Genomic DNA, 17613 nt, shown 5'->3' on the forward strand with positions numbered 1-17613 from the left:
AGTGGCCTCTGCTGACGGAGATGATGTAGAATGTTCGTCCAGGCACCGCACCATGGCCTCCGTTGGGGGAGCGTGACTGAGATGCCGGCCCGAGTGGCAGGGGGTGTCCATTCACAGACTCCTTGAAGGGCCTCGGCCACACGCCTCCTTCATCAACTCCCTCCTTGGCTCTTACTTGAGCTTAAAATAAAAGACGGGGTCCTGGGGCGCCTGGGTGGCTCAGTCGTTAAGCGTCTGCCTTCGGCTCAGGTCATGATCCCAGGGTCCTGGGATCGAGTCCCACATCGGGCTCCCTGCTCGGCGGGAAGCCTACTTCTCCCTCTCCCACTCTCCCTGCTTGTGTTCCTGCTCTCGCTATCTCTCTCTCTGTCAAATAAATAAATAAAATCTTTAAAAAAAAAAAAAAAAAGACGGGGTCCTGCTGTCCACTGAAGATCAGTCCACCGTGACTGTCCAGATCCTATCCTTCGATGTTTCGGAGTGGGGAGAGCAGGCTAAGCACCCCGACGGAATAGCCCATCTCCCACTGGCAGCTGGACGCCTGGTGGTCACCTCCCCAAAGAATAACACCAAGCAGACTCCCATCATCTGGGCTCTGAAAAGAAAAGCACCCCCCCTCCCTGCCTGTCAGGACATTTGTTGACAACCCCATTGAAAACAACCTCCACTGCCTCTGTGAAGGCTCGTTCCGTCTCCCATTCACTCCTTCCTCAGACAGTTTCTGAAAGGCGAAGAGTCTGGAAGGCACACATTGCCCCCCCCGCCCCCCGTCACGCAGGGAGAGAGGCGTCAGCCTGGATGAGCGGGGCTGACGAGCCTCCTCACCTGGCCCCACAGTGCACCGCCTCCAATTAAATCAAAATGGCTTGTTTTTAATGGTCTTTTACACTGACAAGTGGGCGATCATTTTGGGCCCACTAGCTGTCAGGGAGCGGAGGCAAATCCTCGGTTGATAATGCCCAATGCTTCCAATTAGGAGCCGAGGCCGCTCCTGGCGCGCTAACGATTCCCCAGCCGCCCCCTAGGCCCCTTTGGCGCCGGTGTTTCTTCTTGCCTCCTCGGCCGCAAATTACTGACACAAAACGGAAGGCCCCACGTCTCCTCTGCCACGCCAGGCCGGGCCCTGTTGGGCTTAATGAGCCGATGGAAGTTTCGTGGCTCTGGCGCTAAATTCTTTTCTTGTTTGACAGCTGCTCGGCTAAGGCGAGTGTTGACCTTATAAAAGATTTAGTGTTTCTCATTATTTTCTGTCAAGCTTCACAAGTGATGGCTCTGCGGTTATCATTTGCATCCTGGGGTGTGTGTGCATGTGTGTGTGTCCGTGTGAGCACACGTGCTGGATGGGGTCCGGGGTGGAGATGGGGAACAGGAAGGGGTCCTTCTCTCCCTGCCTTGCATCTGGCTCCCGCACGACAGCTTCCAGCGTGACATTCTTCTTGGGCTGAGCTGTTTCAAAGAAAAGCTGAGAGGCAGGGCCAAGATGATGGACAGTTCGAGCGAAGGCTTCCAGGCCTCCCGGATGGAGCGGAGCCTCCCCGAGACTGGCTGACTCCAACAGCCCGCACGTGCTGGGCAAGAGGAGGACGGCAGCCGGACGTGCTGCTGGGGACAGCCTTTGGGCCACACTTTATTTTTTTATTTTTTATTTTATATTTTTTTCAAGTTCATTTAAGCAAACTCCACACCCAACGTGGGGCTCGAACTCACGACCCCAAGACCAACAGCCATATGCTCTACTGACTGAGCCAGCCAGGCGCCCCACATACTTTAGGTTTCATTGGGAGGAGCTCACCCCTCTCTTACAGGCCCGTTTGCTTCCTCCCCCGGCTTTGCATCCTACATAAAGATTTAATGGCTTTTAAAAGCAGAACCACTAAAAAAAAAAAAGTGGCATGTATAACTCCCCCTCCCCCCCACCCCAATGTGACAATGGCAGCGCTGGTCAGTCCTCACTCTGTGTCTGTGCCTGCCGCACTGGGGCTGCTCCGTATTAACAAGACTCCAGGGAGTGCATGCTGCCTCCTCTGCCAGCCTCCTGCTGGCCTGGACCCCTCATCCCTTCCTGTCACTGTGCCCTCCCCTTGCTCACGGACACACCGGCCATCCCAGGTGAGAATCACCCAAGGGGACTCACGGACACACTGGCCATCCCAGGTGAGGCTCACCCAAAGGGACTCACGGACCCACTGGCCATCCCAGGTGAGGATCACCCAAGGGGCCCTGAAGAAGGAGACAGAGTTAAGGGCAGATGAGCACATGGATGTCTTCTCCTGGGGATCCTGAGTCTTTATTCGTCACCAATAGAGGATACTCAACTTCCCGAAAGAATCATCTCTTAGAGCAAAAACACAGCACCCTCTCCTTCCCATGCCCATGGCAGACCTTGCCACTTGATCCCTGCACACTTTTACACAAGCTTCAATTCAGCCTGAGAGTATTTTATAACAGAACAGCCACCATCAGTCTATTTGAACTGATATGATATGTGAGATGCTCACCATCCCTGCCTAAGAGGGGCCGTGTAAACAAATTGCTAAGTAAGTCCTTCTTTTTGTGGTGCATTAATATGCCATGTGTATAAGAGGAAATAAAATATAACCCACTAAAGGAAAACAGGCGAGCTGGGTTTCATCAAAATGAAAAACTTTGATGCTTCAAATGGTACTAAGAAAGTGGAAAGACAACCCACAGAATAGGAACAAATACTTGCAAATCATATCTCTGATACGGGACTTGTATCTATGAATATAAGTATTACCCTTACAACTCCGTAATGAAAAGATAAATAATCAAATTTTAAATGGGCAAAGGATTGAACCGATGTTCCTCCAAAGAAGATACGCAAATGGCCAATAAGCACATGAAGGATGCTCAACATCAGGAGCCAACAGGGAAACACAAATCAAACCTCAATGAGACACCATTTCACTTCCACTAACTAGGACGGCTACGATCAAAACACCAGACAGTAACAAGTGGTGAGGATGCGGAGAAATTGGAACCCTCCTACATTGCTATGAGAATACAAAATGGTGCGGCCACTTTGGAAAACCCTGTGGCAATTCCCGCAAAAGACTAAACATAGAGTTCCCATATGCCCCAGTGATTCCAATCCCAGGTATCTCACCAAGAGAAAGGAAAACAGGTGTCCACATGACAACTTGTTCATGAATGTTCTTTTTTTTTTTTTTTAAGATTTTATTTATTTGACAGAGAGAGAGAGCAAAAGCAGGTGGAGCAGCAGAGGCAGAGGCTGACTCAGGGTTCGATCCCAGCACCCTGGGATCATGACCTGAACCAAAGGCAGACGCTTAATGACTGAGCCACCCAGGTGCCCCAACAGCGCATTCTTCGTATAGCCCAAAAATGGAAACAATCAGCTGATGAGCAGATAAACAAAATGTGGTAGATCCATACAACAGAATATTATTCAACCATGTGGATGAGCCTTGAAAACATGATGTGAAGGGAAAGAAGCCAGGCACAAAAGACCAGGCCTCGTATGATTCCATGTCTATGAAATGTCCAGGCAAATCCATACAGACAGAAAGTAAGGGTTGCCAGGTGCTCGGGGGAGGGAAATGAGGAGTAACTACAGATGGTATGGGGTTTCTTTTTGGGGCGATGAAAGTGGACAAGCCTATGAATATACCTAAAATCACTGATTTATATACTTTAAGTGGGTGAGCCTATGATACGTGAATTATATCTCAGTAAAGCTCTTTTAAGAAAAGGTCAGGCCACTTGAAAAATAAGAATACCCCACTTGAGTCAGATGCATGTTCATTGCCCGGATGCAGTCTTTGGAGGCTGGAACGGGGTGATAATTGGCTGCCGTGAAATGGTCTCAGATGGTGAAGGAGGGTCTGGTGTGTTCTCAGCTCCCCTGGATTATCCATTATAACTCTCACTTCCCTGAAGCAGAAGTGGGAGCTTTCGGAAAGTTGAGTCAAAAACCCCACCACGGTGTTACCTGGTTATTTACCGACGAGCATCTAGCAAAAAGATTCATCGTCCAACTGTGATCCCAACAGCTGACTGGCCTTAGCTAATCCTCGGAAATGATCTAGAGATACTGGTATGGCTTCTGGAAATAGCAAGTTGATTCTCATTTTCAAAGGCTGGCATGACCGTCTTTCCTTCTGCCCCAGTAAGTCTCAAAGGGCCCAAGAGTCAGTGGACCAAGACCTGGATCCCAGGTCTGGCTTTGTGCATAAGGTAGCTGGGTCTCCTTGGGCCAGTGTCTTAACCATCCTGAGTCCTCCTTGTCCGAGGAGGATAGCGTCTCCCCCACCCACCCCCGCTCACCCGACACGGTGCCACGTTAGACTTCCCAGGGAAGCAGGAAGTTTGTTTTCTAAGCCTGAGCTTGGATGTTCTTTGAAAACGCAGCATGTGTCAGCAGGGAGGGTCAGGCCCTGTGTCCTTGTTCCATCTATTTTTGGACCACAAATTAGAGCCAGTAGCAGAATAACAACGTAGGGGACCAGATGTCTCAGGAGAGACTGTCCCCCTCGTTAATGACTTAAACTACGAACCTTCTACATCAGAGCTTAGGACTCAGCCTATCTGCCAAGGATGTCTTGCACGGATTTGTGTTCTTCCGGGGCCTCTGACCTCCAGCTGCCCTGAACTTGACAGAAATTACTGACCTGGGACTGATCCATAATTTTCAAGTACCTCTCATTAGAGGAGACAGCCCCTCAATCTTTTAAAGCAAAACCTCTCTCCCAGTCCCCTGAGTGGTTGTCACTTAAAAAACAAACAAAAAAGACCTAAACAAATAAAAAAAACCCCAAACTAAACTAAGATATCTATAGCTATCTACAGCTGCCTTTTTTTTTCCTTAGCTCTTTGGCAGATTTTTTTTTAAATCTGGCTATTTTTTTCTCAAATCCTGCCTTTTGCCTTCTTGGCCCCCAGACTTGGCATTGGAAGGCTTGGTGTCCAGTTGAGGGACTATCGTGTGGCTAATGAGAGGGGACTGGAGGGTCAGCTGGCCCAGCTGCCCCTTTTAATAGGACCGTGTCGGGGGCCTGGACTCAACAGGCACATGGGGAAGCCACTCAGCCCGCACACCTGCCCAGCGGTGGGCTACCCCCTCCTGGCTGCCGCGGGCACATGCACACGCCCTCCACGCGCATCTGGGGACGGTGTCACGAACGACCGCACGGCCTGCCCTTCTGCTGTAAAGAGCCCCATGCTGTGTCTGCCTCCACATCCCATCTACAAAGAGGCCTCACGCGGAAGGGAGAAGACGGGAAGGAGACAGGGACAGAGAGAAGGCGAGATGCTGCTCACTCTTCAGCATGCGGGCCCAAGCTGGTCCACCCGCCAAAGGCTGGTGTCACCAGGCAAAACGACCACGTCTTTCCTCCTTGGGTCTTGGATGTTTTCTTCGGCACTGAGATGACTGTGCCCAGTGAAGCAGGAGAAGTCTAACAAGGGGAAAGTCGGCACAAGCCAAAGTCACAAACCACCGGTTGTGAACCTTCGCTTGACCACAAGACTCGTGAGTCAAATGGAATCATACACAAATCTCCAGCAAATAAATCTCCTAAAACAGAGTAACTCTTTCTAAGTTGGGCATGGAGGGAGGAGCCCCCGCACGTCTCCGTCCCTTGCCCAAGTCACTTCTCCAAAATGCAGCTCCAAAACCCCGCGTTGTTGTTTTCACATTAAAAAGAGGAAAAGGCAATAATTCCTTAGAGATAAAACGGACGCCCTCTCAGCTTCCCTCCCTGTTCCCACTCCCCACCCTCCCCAAGGCAGGGCTGCGTATGACTTCCCGGCACATTCTTTCCTTCCAGCATTACCTAACCAGATTCAGACACATGCTTGAACAACACAGGGGACTCTTTTGTAGGTTTTAAATCTTTCATATAAATGGCATCATCCTTATGTTCTATTCTGTAAATTCAACTTTCTTTCCTCTGCAACATTGTTTCTGAGATTTCTGCGTGTTGATGCAGACAGACCTGGAGCAGCGCTGTCCCGTAGAACTTTCTGTAGTTCTGAAGCCACCGGCCCCATGGGGTCAGCTGAGTACTTGGAATGTGCTTAGTACGACAAGGAGACTGGGTTTTTTTTATTTCACTTAATTTTAGTTACTTCACATGTAAATAGCCACACGTGGCTCGTGGCCACAGTGTTGGACGGGGCCTCTCTGGGGTATCCATAGTGACTGATGAAGAGTGTTCCACTGTATGAATTTGTCACCTTTGGTTTATCCAGTCCCCACTGATGGACGTGCCGTCATTTCTAATACCTATTATCCTGTTACCACGAGGATTCTTGTACACATCTCTTCGTGGACATTTTTGAAAGTTCCTCTAGGGTCCATAGCTAAACATGGATTCATTGGTTCAGAGGGTATGCACATGCCCAGCCTTTCCAGGTAATGCCAACTCTTGAGTGGTTGTACCAATTACCACCCTTGCTAGCGGTATCTGAAAGTTCCCACTGCTAACGTCAGGCTCATTACCATTACTGCCGCCAGCATGATGGGCACCAAATGGCATTTTCTTTCTTTATTCCTTGGTTACATGCATTAGGATGAGCATATTTCCTGTGTTTGTTGGCTTTCAGATCTCCCCTCCGTGAATGGCCCGTTCATTTCTTCTTCTTCCTGTTTTTTTATTGTGTTGGGATGGCAAGACCACTTTTACCCCCAACCCCCAGCCACATCTCTGCCTTATTCTTTGAGTCTCTGCCTGTATGTTATCCCCTTAGGAAGCCTTTTCTGGCCCCAAAGTATGAGTCTGATTATCTGTTTTATAACCTCTTACAAATCTGGTACTTCTGGGGCGCCTGGCTGGCTCAGTCGGTCGGTGGAGCATGCGACTCTTGATCTCAGGGTTGTGGGTTCAAGCCCCATGTTGGGTCTAAAGATTACTAAAATATAAAATCTTAAAAACAAACAAACAAATCTGGTACTTCTTTTAGTACTCAGCACACCTATAACTGAATAATTAGTTGTGTGATTATATTTTTATCACCGTTTTCCGGGTCCGTGTAGCAGAGGCTTTCTAAATTCTTCCAGTCTCCTGGTGCCTAGCACAGAGTCTCGTATATCATGGACACGCAAATCACTGGTACCGAAACAAAAGGACAACAGCCACATCTTACCCCCCGAACCCAGATCACGTGGGCACCAACTCCATAATGGCGCCCTGTCATTCCAAGGGATTTTCTGTTCAAAATAGATCACGCTTTTCAAGGAAGCATAAAAAAGTAAAAACTGAGCAAATACAAAGGGTCTGACTCATGCAAATTACTTCGGCACCAAAGAAATTAAATTAGAAATCAGTCACAGATGTAACTAATAGAATTGCCTGGAAATTTAAAAGCACGTTTATAAATCACTAAAAGACCAAAGAAGGAATCCAAACAGAAATCTGATAGAAATTAGATGAAAAGAGAACGGAACAAAAATAAATATCCTCAAAACTCGAAACTGAGAGGAGATCAAAGAAAATGTAGAGGGCAAAGGAGTTGCTCATACTATGTTATATAAACGGTGATATTAGAAAAAGAAGGAGTGAAGGGTAATTAGCTCACTGATGACTCGAGATGCCAGGAAGAGAAGGACAGACGGAGTGGCCTCAAAGAAGGAATCATGAAGTCATGAGCAAAATTAATGAAGAGGCGAAGGTACAACTAAGGGTATGGATCAAACGAAAAGCTGATCCGTTGAAAGTGGATTGGAAGTGCACAGATGCGTTCAACCACAGTGGGAAATGGAATCCAGGAATCTAGATCCCCTGGGGCCAAGCGGGGCCACAGGCGGCAGGGGTGGACTCGGAAAAGGTGGCGGGCTGGCTGCTGGCTCCCTCTGCCCGGGGCTGAGCCTAGAACGGGGCATGGCTGCCCACCTGGGGGCCTGGGTTTTCATCCGTAGATTTGGATTCCATGGTGTCCAAGGTCTCTTCCAACCCTGGGTTTCTGGGAATCTTTTATTCCAGGTCGGTTGCAGAGAGTTGGAAAATATCATCTGAGGGGGGATTAGGAATCCTAGGACAGCGAGGACACTAATCTCTTTTAAGATCTGATGGCTGCTCAGCTCCCCTGCCTCATCTTGTCTCCCAGCTACACTGATTCGCTTTCGTTTCCTCTCACTTGCCCAAATTCTTCCCACTGCAGGGCTTTGGCAGGTCCCCACCATCTAGGACATTCTGCCTTCATTGTCCCCTGCCCAGCCCGCTCATCCTCTCTAGAAAGGCCTTCCTGCCCCCCAGACGGAGCTAAAATCCCCATCCACAGTCCTAATAAATTGCCACTAAGCATGTGTAGTGTTTTCTGTGGCCACCTCCCCTGCCATCTTGCAGGGTCCACGGGTGCAAGCCACCGCCTGTCTCACTCACCGGCATGTCCCCGTGTACTGCATGGTGGAGGAGCCCGGTCCCTATTTGGGCAATGCTCTTTAGATGCTGCCCATTGAAACAGGTCCAGGGCCTTGGCCAACGGGGGTAGAGCTGCCCCCACCTGCCCCGTTCCTGGGGCTGTTGGCAGGCTGGGACGCTCACCTCTTATTTACCTGCATGGACCCTAGAGCGACTCAGCTCCATTGAGCAAAGCTGTCTCCTGCCAAAGCTGTTACAGTTTCTTAGCTCCAGGCGGAGGCAGACCGCAGATGGCTTAATTTAGAAGCATCTCCGAAGGAATTCCTTGCTCTACAGCTCTTCATCCTTCAACTCCAAGGGGTCCGTGGGGTCGTGACCATACACGGTTTGAGGCCTGACTTGTAATTAGGATCCTCATCTCTGGCTGAGTTGCTATTTTAGGAGGGGAAAGTATGCCTGTGGGATAGGAGCCACGACGCTCCCAGCAGTGACTCACTTGACTCATTTCATGAGCGTTTATTAAGAGAGAGTGTAATCTCTCAGTGAAGACCTGGGCCAGCCCCACAGCTCTGGGTTCAGTCTGTGCGACTGGGGTGAGCAATTTAACCTTTCTGGGCCTCTCTTTCCCCATCTGTAAAATGGAGACAATGTCTGGATGTTCTGGGGCTTGTGTGAAATCCGTGCGCTGTGCCTGGCATTGCTGAAGGGTCCAGCGATGCAGAATAGGACAGATTCTGCAGAGGGGCACCCTGCTTCTTGGCATTCTGAGAGCCGAACCTCCCCTCTCCATGGACTCCTGGGCTTCTGCTGGAGAATTTGGGGATTTCAAGGGATCCCGTTTCCCTTCTCATTCTAAAGACCCGTCCCGTGTTGGGGGCGAGGTTTTGCTTGAGTTAGGCTTTAGGAGAGCCCATCAGACCCAGTCACACAAATCTCCTTTGGTTTTCACCTAGGACACTCACACCAAGCCAGCTTTGTTTAAACATGGCCCCATGCCAGGCACTGGGGGTCCTGAACAGGCTAGGTGTACCCCCTGCTTTACAGGGCTCCAGAGCTGGGTATGCTTGAGCTCCCCTGTCTTAGATGACTTAATCCCATAAGGTTCCAGCTGGAATGGGATTTCATCGACATCAGACACTACATGCAGCAGGCCTTCTGCCTCTCCCACTGTCCCCCAGCGCAGCTGAGAATAGAGTGGGTGACAGAATGTGTGCGGTCAGTCACTGGGGTGAGCCTCCTATGCTCAGAAGGCCCATTTAGAAAACCAAAGGGAAAATGGAACTGAATGCTGAAGTACAAAAGGCACAGGTCATCCCTGGCACACAGTACGTGCTTAGTGCGCATTTTTTAGATGAACGGATGAACGAATATTTCTTTCCCACTGAAGTTTCTAAGTAAAAGGGGACTGCAAAAAGGAAAATTTCTTCCAGGGTTCTTTTGTCTGTGTGCTGATTTTCACCTGATTTCCTCTAAGCTGAGCAGCTCCTTAGGGCTGGATCCTCTGCCACCTCCTCAGGAGATGAGAGTGAGTGCTGAGCCTCCTGCCACCAACACCAAACCAATACCACCTACCACCCACCAACACCACCCACTATCAACACCAAACCAATACCACCTACCACCCACCAACACCACCCACTATCAACACCAAACCAATACCACCCACCATCAACACTACCCACCATCAACACTACCCACCATCAACACCACCATCAACACCACCCACCATCAACACCACCATCAATACTACCCACCATCAACACTACCCACCATCAACACTACCCACCATCAACACCAAATCAACACCACCCACCAAATGCCATCAGCACCATGTGCCATTCCTGCATCCTGAATTCCCAGGGAATGGCTTGGAGGTTCTTTTCATTTCCTGAGGCTACCATAACAAATTATCACAAACTTAGTGGTTTAAACAATAGAAATTTATTCTCTGGAAGTTCTGGAGGCCAGAAATCCAAAATCAAGATTTCAGCAGGGCTGCACTCCCACCAGAGGACCTAGGGAAGAATGCTTCCTTGCCTCTTCTAGGTGGCTCCTGGCGTTCCTGAACTGTGGCCACATCACTATGACTTCACGTGGCCCTCTCCTCTGTGTCCATGTCTTCTGTCTCAAGCATCCTTGTCATTGGAGTCAGAGCCTTCTTGAATAATTCAGGATGTTCTCATCTTTAGAGCCTTAAATTAATTACATCTGAAAAGACCTTTTGTACAAATAAGGTCACATCCACAGGTTCCAGTGGTTAGGATGTGGACATATCTTTTGGGGATCACCATATCTTTTGGGGGATCAGCCCACAAGGGCCAGGGGGGATGCGTGGAAATAGCAGAGATGTGGGCTGCAGAGCTACGCTTCCCTGGTAGGAGCCTGGCCACCAGCGAGCCTTGACATTCTGAATGTTACAGGAGACCCAGGACACATAGGAGTCCCAGGTGGCTGGGCATCTGAATCAGCCAGGGTGCCTACGAGGTCTCTGGAGATCCAAAGTGCCAGCCCTCCTGAGCGTCTCTAGCTGCCTTCTGGGAAGCATGGGTGTCAGGAAAGTCATATCACAGTGTAAAAACCAAGCCATCCCTTGCCAGAAGGGACACAGGGGTGCACCTTGGAAGCCTTTTGTTTGTTGGCTATTTTATTCCTGCACAAAGTGTAGGGTCTTCTCTCTTCCCAATAACTTTTGTGCGGCCACTGGGAACTTTTCTGAAACTGGAGATGCAGCTGAGAACAAAATTATGGTTTGATTGACCAAAAGGAGTTGAGCACAGGTATTGAGCCCTGGGTCCAGGTAGGCATTAGGTGACTATGGCAAGGGCCCTGCCCTAAGAGGACTCAGGAGCTTTGGGATTGGGTTCCAGCCCTGCCTGGGTTGCAAGAACCCTGGATGATCCTGATGTACATCCAAGAAATTCAAAACCTGAGGCTGGGGCTGCTATGGGTCCTGGAAGCGCTGCTACATGCAGACAGTCCACGGGGGACTTGCAAAGGGTCCACAAATCTTAAGCGGTGACCCACACCATTTTGTATGTTAGGACTTGGGGTATTTTTTCCCCCCAGAGAACAGGGTCCATGGCTTTCTGCAGAGTCTCCAAGGGGTCTACCTGCCCAAGAATGAAGAATGTGGTTTATGTCCTGCAGTAACACCTAAATCAACCCACCACCATCTGACTTTTATGAGTTCCTAATAAGCTTCTGCAGCCCCTACCCCCTTCCCCCTCATGAGCGAGTTGAGATGGAGGGGGGTACCCAGACATAGTGTGAGCTGTGACTGTGGCAGAATTTTCTAGAAAGAATCCACAATTTAGTGCCCAGGGGTGGGGGCTAAAACAGAGTTTTTCTGACATGGATTCCCTGTGTAGCCAACCTTGGACTGTTTCCTCATCTGTAAAATGATGAACACAGTCAGCTTGGGTTCCACTGGGCCCTCAGTACCCTGATGGTGAGCACATGCCCCCAGGACCTGAGGCCAGACAGCCCACAACAAGGGTCTGGCGGACCCTAAGTGGTGGCCCAGACCTTGGATTGGGGGGGCCTGGCGGTGTCCCACAGATGCAGGCTTCAGGGGACCAAGAGGTCACATCAGTTCTGCACCTGGTCTCAGTGGAGACATTACCCAGTCCTCTACCATCAGGAAACCAGTTGGGCCACCAGCTCGTGTGAAGGGTCATGACTTTCCCTGGGGGTGGGGAGGTCCCAGGCCTCTGTGTTCCCAGACAGGGCCAGAGTATGCCCACCCCCCCCCCCCAAGCACAGAGACTTTACAAGTTCCTCCTTGTCTTCTACTGCCTTTTACTATCATATCCTTCCCCCATCTTTCCCTTCCCCTCTTTCAACACCGAAACGCTGCCTGCAACACGGGCTTGGCTACCCCCACCCAGAGGGTGGCCCTGGCCTGGACTCTGGACAAGAATGGGTCCTGCTTTGTCATCCTGAAGACATAGCAGAGCCTTCAGCGCTCCTGCAAACCCAGAGGGAACCCCTGTCCCCCTCCGCCACGGCCACCTCGTCCCCTCATGAACTGGAGCTCCGGTGGGCTCGGGGGCCAGCATGCACGCTGCCCCCTTAGCCTGGGAAGGCCCTGCTCACCCTTCCAGCCTCCCCCTCACATCTCCTCCCCAGAGGGTCTCCCCAGAGGGCCACCCCCGACTCCCGCGAGGGCTGAGCTTACGCTATCGGTGCTCACCGCACACCCCCCACTCTATCAGTTCTAGTGAAACAGCTGCATAATTATTGTTGATGTCTGCTTTCAGGCCTCTAGATTGAAAGCTCCCTGATTGGACAGAAAATCCCTCTTGTTTCCTGCCATATCCCCAGTGCCTGGCACAGAGTTTTACTCAATAAATATGCATTGCATGAATGCATGAGTGAATGAATGTATGAATGTACGAATGAACGAATGAACGAATGAATGAATGAACGAACGAACAAACGAATGAATGAACAAACAAGCAAGTACAAAACCTCTCCACCCTGGGCCTCCCACAGGTTATCGTATAGGAGAAATGCGATTTTAGGGAGATTTTCTTGCTCTTGGAGGTGACGGAACAGACCCACGAGACAGGAGGGGTTTTCGCCCACCACCACGTCTTGAGAAGGAAGGGCAGACTGAAATACTGATTGCCTCACATTTTAACCGAAGAGACACTCATTGGATCTGCCCCCTCAAGTTTCCTCTGAAAGGGTGGCATCTGGAGCCGAGCAGCCTTGCCCTCGCTGCTTTCTGCCCGCAGCTCGTCATCACCCCTCGGTGCTAGGATGCTCCCCGCACTCACTCTTCGCTTCCCTCCCTCTTACAGTGATTTGTGTTACTGCTCAGAGATGGAAGTGGGGGGCAGGCCAGGAGAGAAGGGGAACACGGGGAAGGAACCGCATGCCCACTGACCTGCTCTCCCCCTTCCATAGGTGCATCCCCATCTCGATACCTTCCCCACCGAGGCTGATCGCCAGAGAGCATTCCGAGCCCACCAGGAGGAGCATGCGGTGCGCCAGGGGACCCTGCGAATGGGCAACTACACCCACCCCTAAAGCCTTCTTGGCACAGTAGAAAATCCTCAAAGGACTCACCTTTCTTGCCCCAGCTCACGTTAGATGCTCCCCCATTTTTATGCGGGTTCTGCTTTGGCAAGGACCTCAAATTCAGGTCTTCAATGGATTCTTTTTGGTAAGAGTCCCTCCCTCCTTTTAGGTTTGCCAATACTTACCTTAGCCCCACTGACCCTCTAGCTAGGGACTCCCCTTCCTGCAGGAGCCCACCCACCCTCAGTTCTCCAGCCCTCACCTGGGAAGATGAATCCAAATCACCAGGCAGCTGTTAGACTCCAGGCAAAGGGTCGATTCCAAGGCCCTGCCCATTGAGTGTGAAGAACAACCTGTGTATTTCCTACAGAAAGCCCTCATTTTATATTCCAAACATGAGTTTAACTGTGCTTTGGGGATGCCTGATCCCTCACCAGGCCAGTACACTCTCTCTCGGGGACCCCTGACAATGAATGGCAAGAGCCCATGATCGGGCCTCAGGGCCTGCCCCCACCTCCTCCACGCCAGGGGCCTGTCAATGAGGCAGGCCAAGAGGGGCTTCTCCACCCAGACGGACCTTGGGAAGGCCAACCCCGCCCAAAGGAGAGAGCCTTCTGGGCGGGTGGGTAGGTGGGCGGATGCGACACAGGCTGAGGAACGTTTCAGCCAAGCTCCTGGGCGCTTCTTACCTCAATCACTCTTCGTGTTCTTACCTTCTCCCCACAAATTATATACTGGTCTATTTTAAATTAAAATTGCTATTTGTCCTCTTCCTACTGTATCTTTATTTAAACCTACCACCGGTGTGAGAGCCCACCTCACACTCGTCAGATGGTGTTCTGATACGGGCACCCTTCGAGGGCGATTACCTTCTCCAACATACCCGATCCCAGGGGTGCCTGTATGAAGTCCGGCACATCCTCCAGTTTCTAAATCTCACTTCTGGTCTGAAGAGTCCAAAACCCAAGAGTTCGACCCAGAGCCCTCCCCGGGACTTCAGACGCACTTCAGACTCACTCCTCCAACTGCCCGCCTGACGTCTCCACTCCAGTGTCTGGCATTCCTCTCTAGCCAACCCGGCCAAGACAGAACACTTGATTATTCCCCCCAAACTTGTTTCTCCCTCAGTTTCCCCCATCTCGTATGTGACACCATCAACCCTGCTGCTGAAGCAAAGATCTTCATTACTGTTTCCCTCCTCTCTCGCCTCGAATCCAGAGACAAGCCTGTCAGTATGGCTTCCAAAAGACCCCTACCCGTCCCCTCCTCTCTGAGCGCCACCATGTCTCTGGAGAACTTGCCCTCTCCCCGCTACCCTCCCAACCATGCTCTCCACTGAGCAGCCCCTTAGCATTCCAGCAGCTTCTGCTGCTCTTGAAGCAAACTCCACACTCCTCACCCAGCCCACGGTGTCCTAGGGGAGGCAGCCAAAGGCTGTCCTTCTGGCTTCATCTCCCACCTCTGGGCACTATACCCACAGCCATAGCCCTCACTCCTACCTTAGGCTTCCTGCTTGCTTTTCCCTCTGCCTGGAACACCTGGGTCCCCAACTGTCACCTGCCCACCCCTTCTTGTCATTCAGATCTTAGCTCAAAAATCAAGTCCCCTACTCAAAAGGCGGTCCCTGAAATCGCCACCAGTAAAATTCACATCGACTTGTTTTATTCTCAACCAAACAATGATGCCTGGTTTACTGCCTGTCTCTTCTCTAGCAGGGATGTTGCATGGGATCAGGGACCCAAGATCCCAAGGGCCCGGCATATGTAAGTACCAGTGGTAACTGTGGAAGGACCCCGCTGCTCCAACAGCTGCCACAGCTCACGCCCCCCGCCCCCTGCGGGCCAAGCGCTGGGCCAGGAGACACACCCAAGTCCGGTGGTTACAGGTCTGGTTGGATTTCTTGATCAGCCCTCCCAACCCCACCCCCACACACGCATGCCTTCCAATGCCAGACAAATGCCACACACACTAGCACCCCTCAGGAACCTAGCCCAGCCAGGGCTTTGACAGACCCCAACCTCCTCCAAGGGCTGGAGATCCCCCTTCCACCACACAAGCCAGAGGGAAACAAGCACCCCCCACTGATCTTGGCCAAAGCCATCCTGAAGCCTTCTGACCGGCAGGGAGCAGGGAGCCTGGAGTGGGAGCACAGGAGAGCCCAAGGGGCCTGGCCACTGAGCTGGCCGCCATTCCATGTGGTCAAGAGCATGAAGCCCAGCCTCATCAAGTAATTTCTGTGTGCCCTCGAGCAAGTAAGTGTCTTAACGTCTCTGTGCCTCACCTGTGAGACAGGACCCTGGCACGGTACAGGACATCGCAAGCTAAATTAGATCATGATTACAGTCGAGAATGTGTACAACATAAATAGCACAGCGGCTGGCACTTTGAAGCAAGAGATTGATGTGAATTATTGTCTTCTTATTAATAAAGCGCACTGAAAAGGCGCAACCAGAATCCTGTGAACAATTGAGGGACGAGGGTGTGTTTTAAAGGAACAAAAGCTGGGGCGCCTGCCTGGCTCAGTCAACTAAGCGTCTGCCTTCGGCTCAGGTTATGATCCTGGGATCCTGGGGTAGTGGGATCGTGGGATCGTGGGATCGTGGGATCATGGGATCTTGGGATCGAGTCCCGCATCGGGTTCTCTGCTCAGCGGGTTCTCTGCTCAGCAGGGAGCCTGCTTCTCCCTCTCCCTCTGCCCCTCCCCCCAGTTCATGCTCTCTCTCTCTCAAATAAACAAAATCTTTTAAAAAAATAATAAAGGAACAAAAGCCTTTACATCCAGGTACCTCAAGAAGGTAAAGATATTTTGAATTTAACCCACTTTTTTGCTCTGAAGTCCCCTACAGGAAGGGGAAGGAGGCACATCAGGACGCAGAATTTCCTGAGGGACCCGAAGTTATGCTCTGTCCACCAAAGGGTGGGGCAATCTCTGCTGAGACAACGAGGGAAGGGGCCCCTCCCGGTCTGCTTTTCCAAGGACCTGGGCCAAGGGGAAAGTCCAGAGTGGGACAGAAAAAGCTACGGGGTAGCTCTCTGGCTTGCGCAAGCACGTCAGGCCCCAGCAGGGTGGGCTGCGCGCCGTGAGACCTGCTGGGGCTGGGGCAGATGCCCCGGGGGCTGCGTCCTGTCCTGGAGATCCCAGCTTCTGGGTGCCCCTGGCCCAGGCCTGAGCCGCTCTCCTCCGAGAGTCCCTCAGCTCCTTGTCCTACAGCGCCACCCTCTGGCAAGTCCAAGTCAGAGGCCGCAGAAGTTCCCGGTCCTTCCCTCCCGGAGTCCCTCCCTCCTCATTAATTATTCATGCCCACTTCAAGCCCCAGGTCAGATTCCGGTCTGATGCCACCTTCTTGGGTGTCCAGTTGCATCGGACCAAACACTTGTGCTCGCTTGCGTTGACCCTGACTGGCGGTCCCCCCAGCATAGCTGGGGTTGCTCTGCCTGCCCTTCATGACCCAGGGTAGAGTCCCGGAGGTTCCAGCCAGGAGGGGCCATGGGAATCACCGGTTAACCTCCCTCTACCACCACCACCCTCACTTCACAGGTGGAAAATAAGCAAGCCCCACGCGTTCCAGAGCCTGCTCCCAAAACTACTTCTCCAAGGTGGGTGGAAACGGGGAGAGCTGAGCTTTGCATCCCAAGTCCTCCTCATCAACCACCAATAAATGGCCTCTCGAGGACGGCCGCCACCAGAGGTACGGCCTTATGCCCCTGGTTTTGTTCATCTCCTTGCTGGTTAGCATTTTACGTCTTGGCTGAGTTTCTTGGCAACATCCCATCAGAGATTTCACCAAACAAAGAGGCCCATGTGCACGGCCTTCATGAGCCACAGGGAAGCAGCTGGACCCTGCCCTGGTCAGCTTGAAATTCCTTGAGGTGCCCTCTGAGGTGGGAGGGGGCCCTGTCCCTGCTGCTGAGCCCTTGGCTGGAGGGGGAGCGAGCGCAGGCGTGGGGTGGGGTGTGAGAGTGCCTAGATGGGGCCTCTGGAAGTAGGACTCGGGGAACAGGGAGGGGCTTGAGAAAACATCGAGTCCTGCCAGACAAGACAGAGGGTTGCAGAGTGACTTAGCCGCCAAACGAGGACTGGGACAGACCTCTTGGGTGGTAGGTCTGGCTTTCTGTTCGTGCTCAACCCCCACTGACTTGGGTCTACTTCCTGGTTTTTAAACAAGAGCTCAAACCTCATCCTCATTCATTTTTTTCTCCTCTCCTCTCCTCTCCTCTCCTCTCCTCTCCTCTCCTCTCCTCTCCT

General features: G+C 51.6%; 1 protein-coding gene across 2 annotated transcripts in view; it reads left to right on the forward strand.

Moving 5' to 3' along the window:
- Positions 1 to 13376, forward strand: part of CFAP77 (cilia and flagella associated protein 77) — a 126810-nt gene extending 113434 nt beyond the window's left edge. For both annotated transcript variants that reach the window (XM_032418267.1, XM_032418268.1), the window contains one exon: positions 13254 to 13376. In XM_032418267.1, coding sequence (XP_032274158.1) covers positions 13254 to 13376 — 123 coding nt within the window. The remainder of the gene's footprint in view (positions 1 to 13253) is intronic.
- Positions 13377 to 17613: the final 4237 nt, after the last annotated feature.

The sequence above is a fragment of the Phoca vitulina genome, unplaced genomic scaffold (genome assembly GCF_004348235.1).
Source record: "Phoca vitulina isolate PV1807 unplaced genomic scaffold, GSC_HSeal_1.0 scaffold21, whole genome shotgun sequence".
In the NCBI taxonomy this organism is placed as follows: domain Eukaryota; kingdom Metazoa; phylum Chordata; class Mammalia; order Carnivora; family Phocidae; genus Phoca; species Phoca vitulina.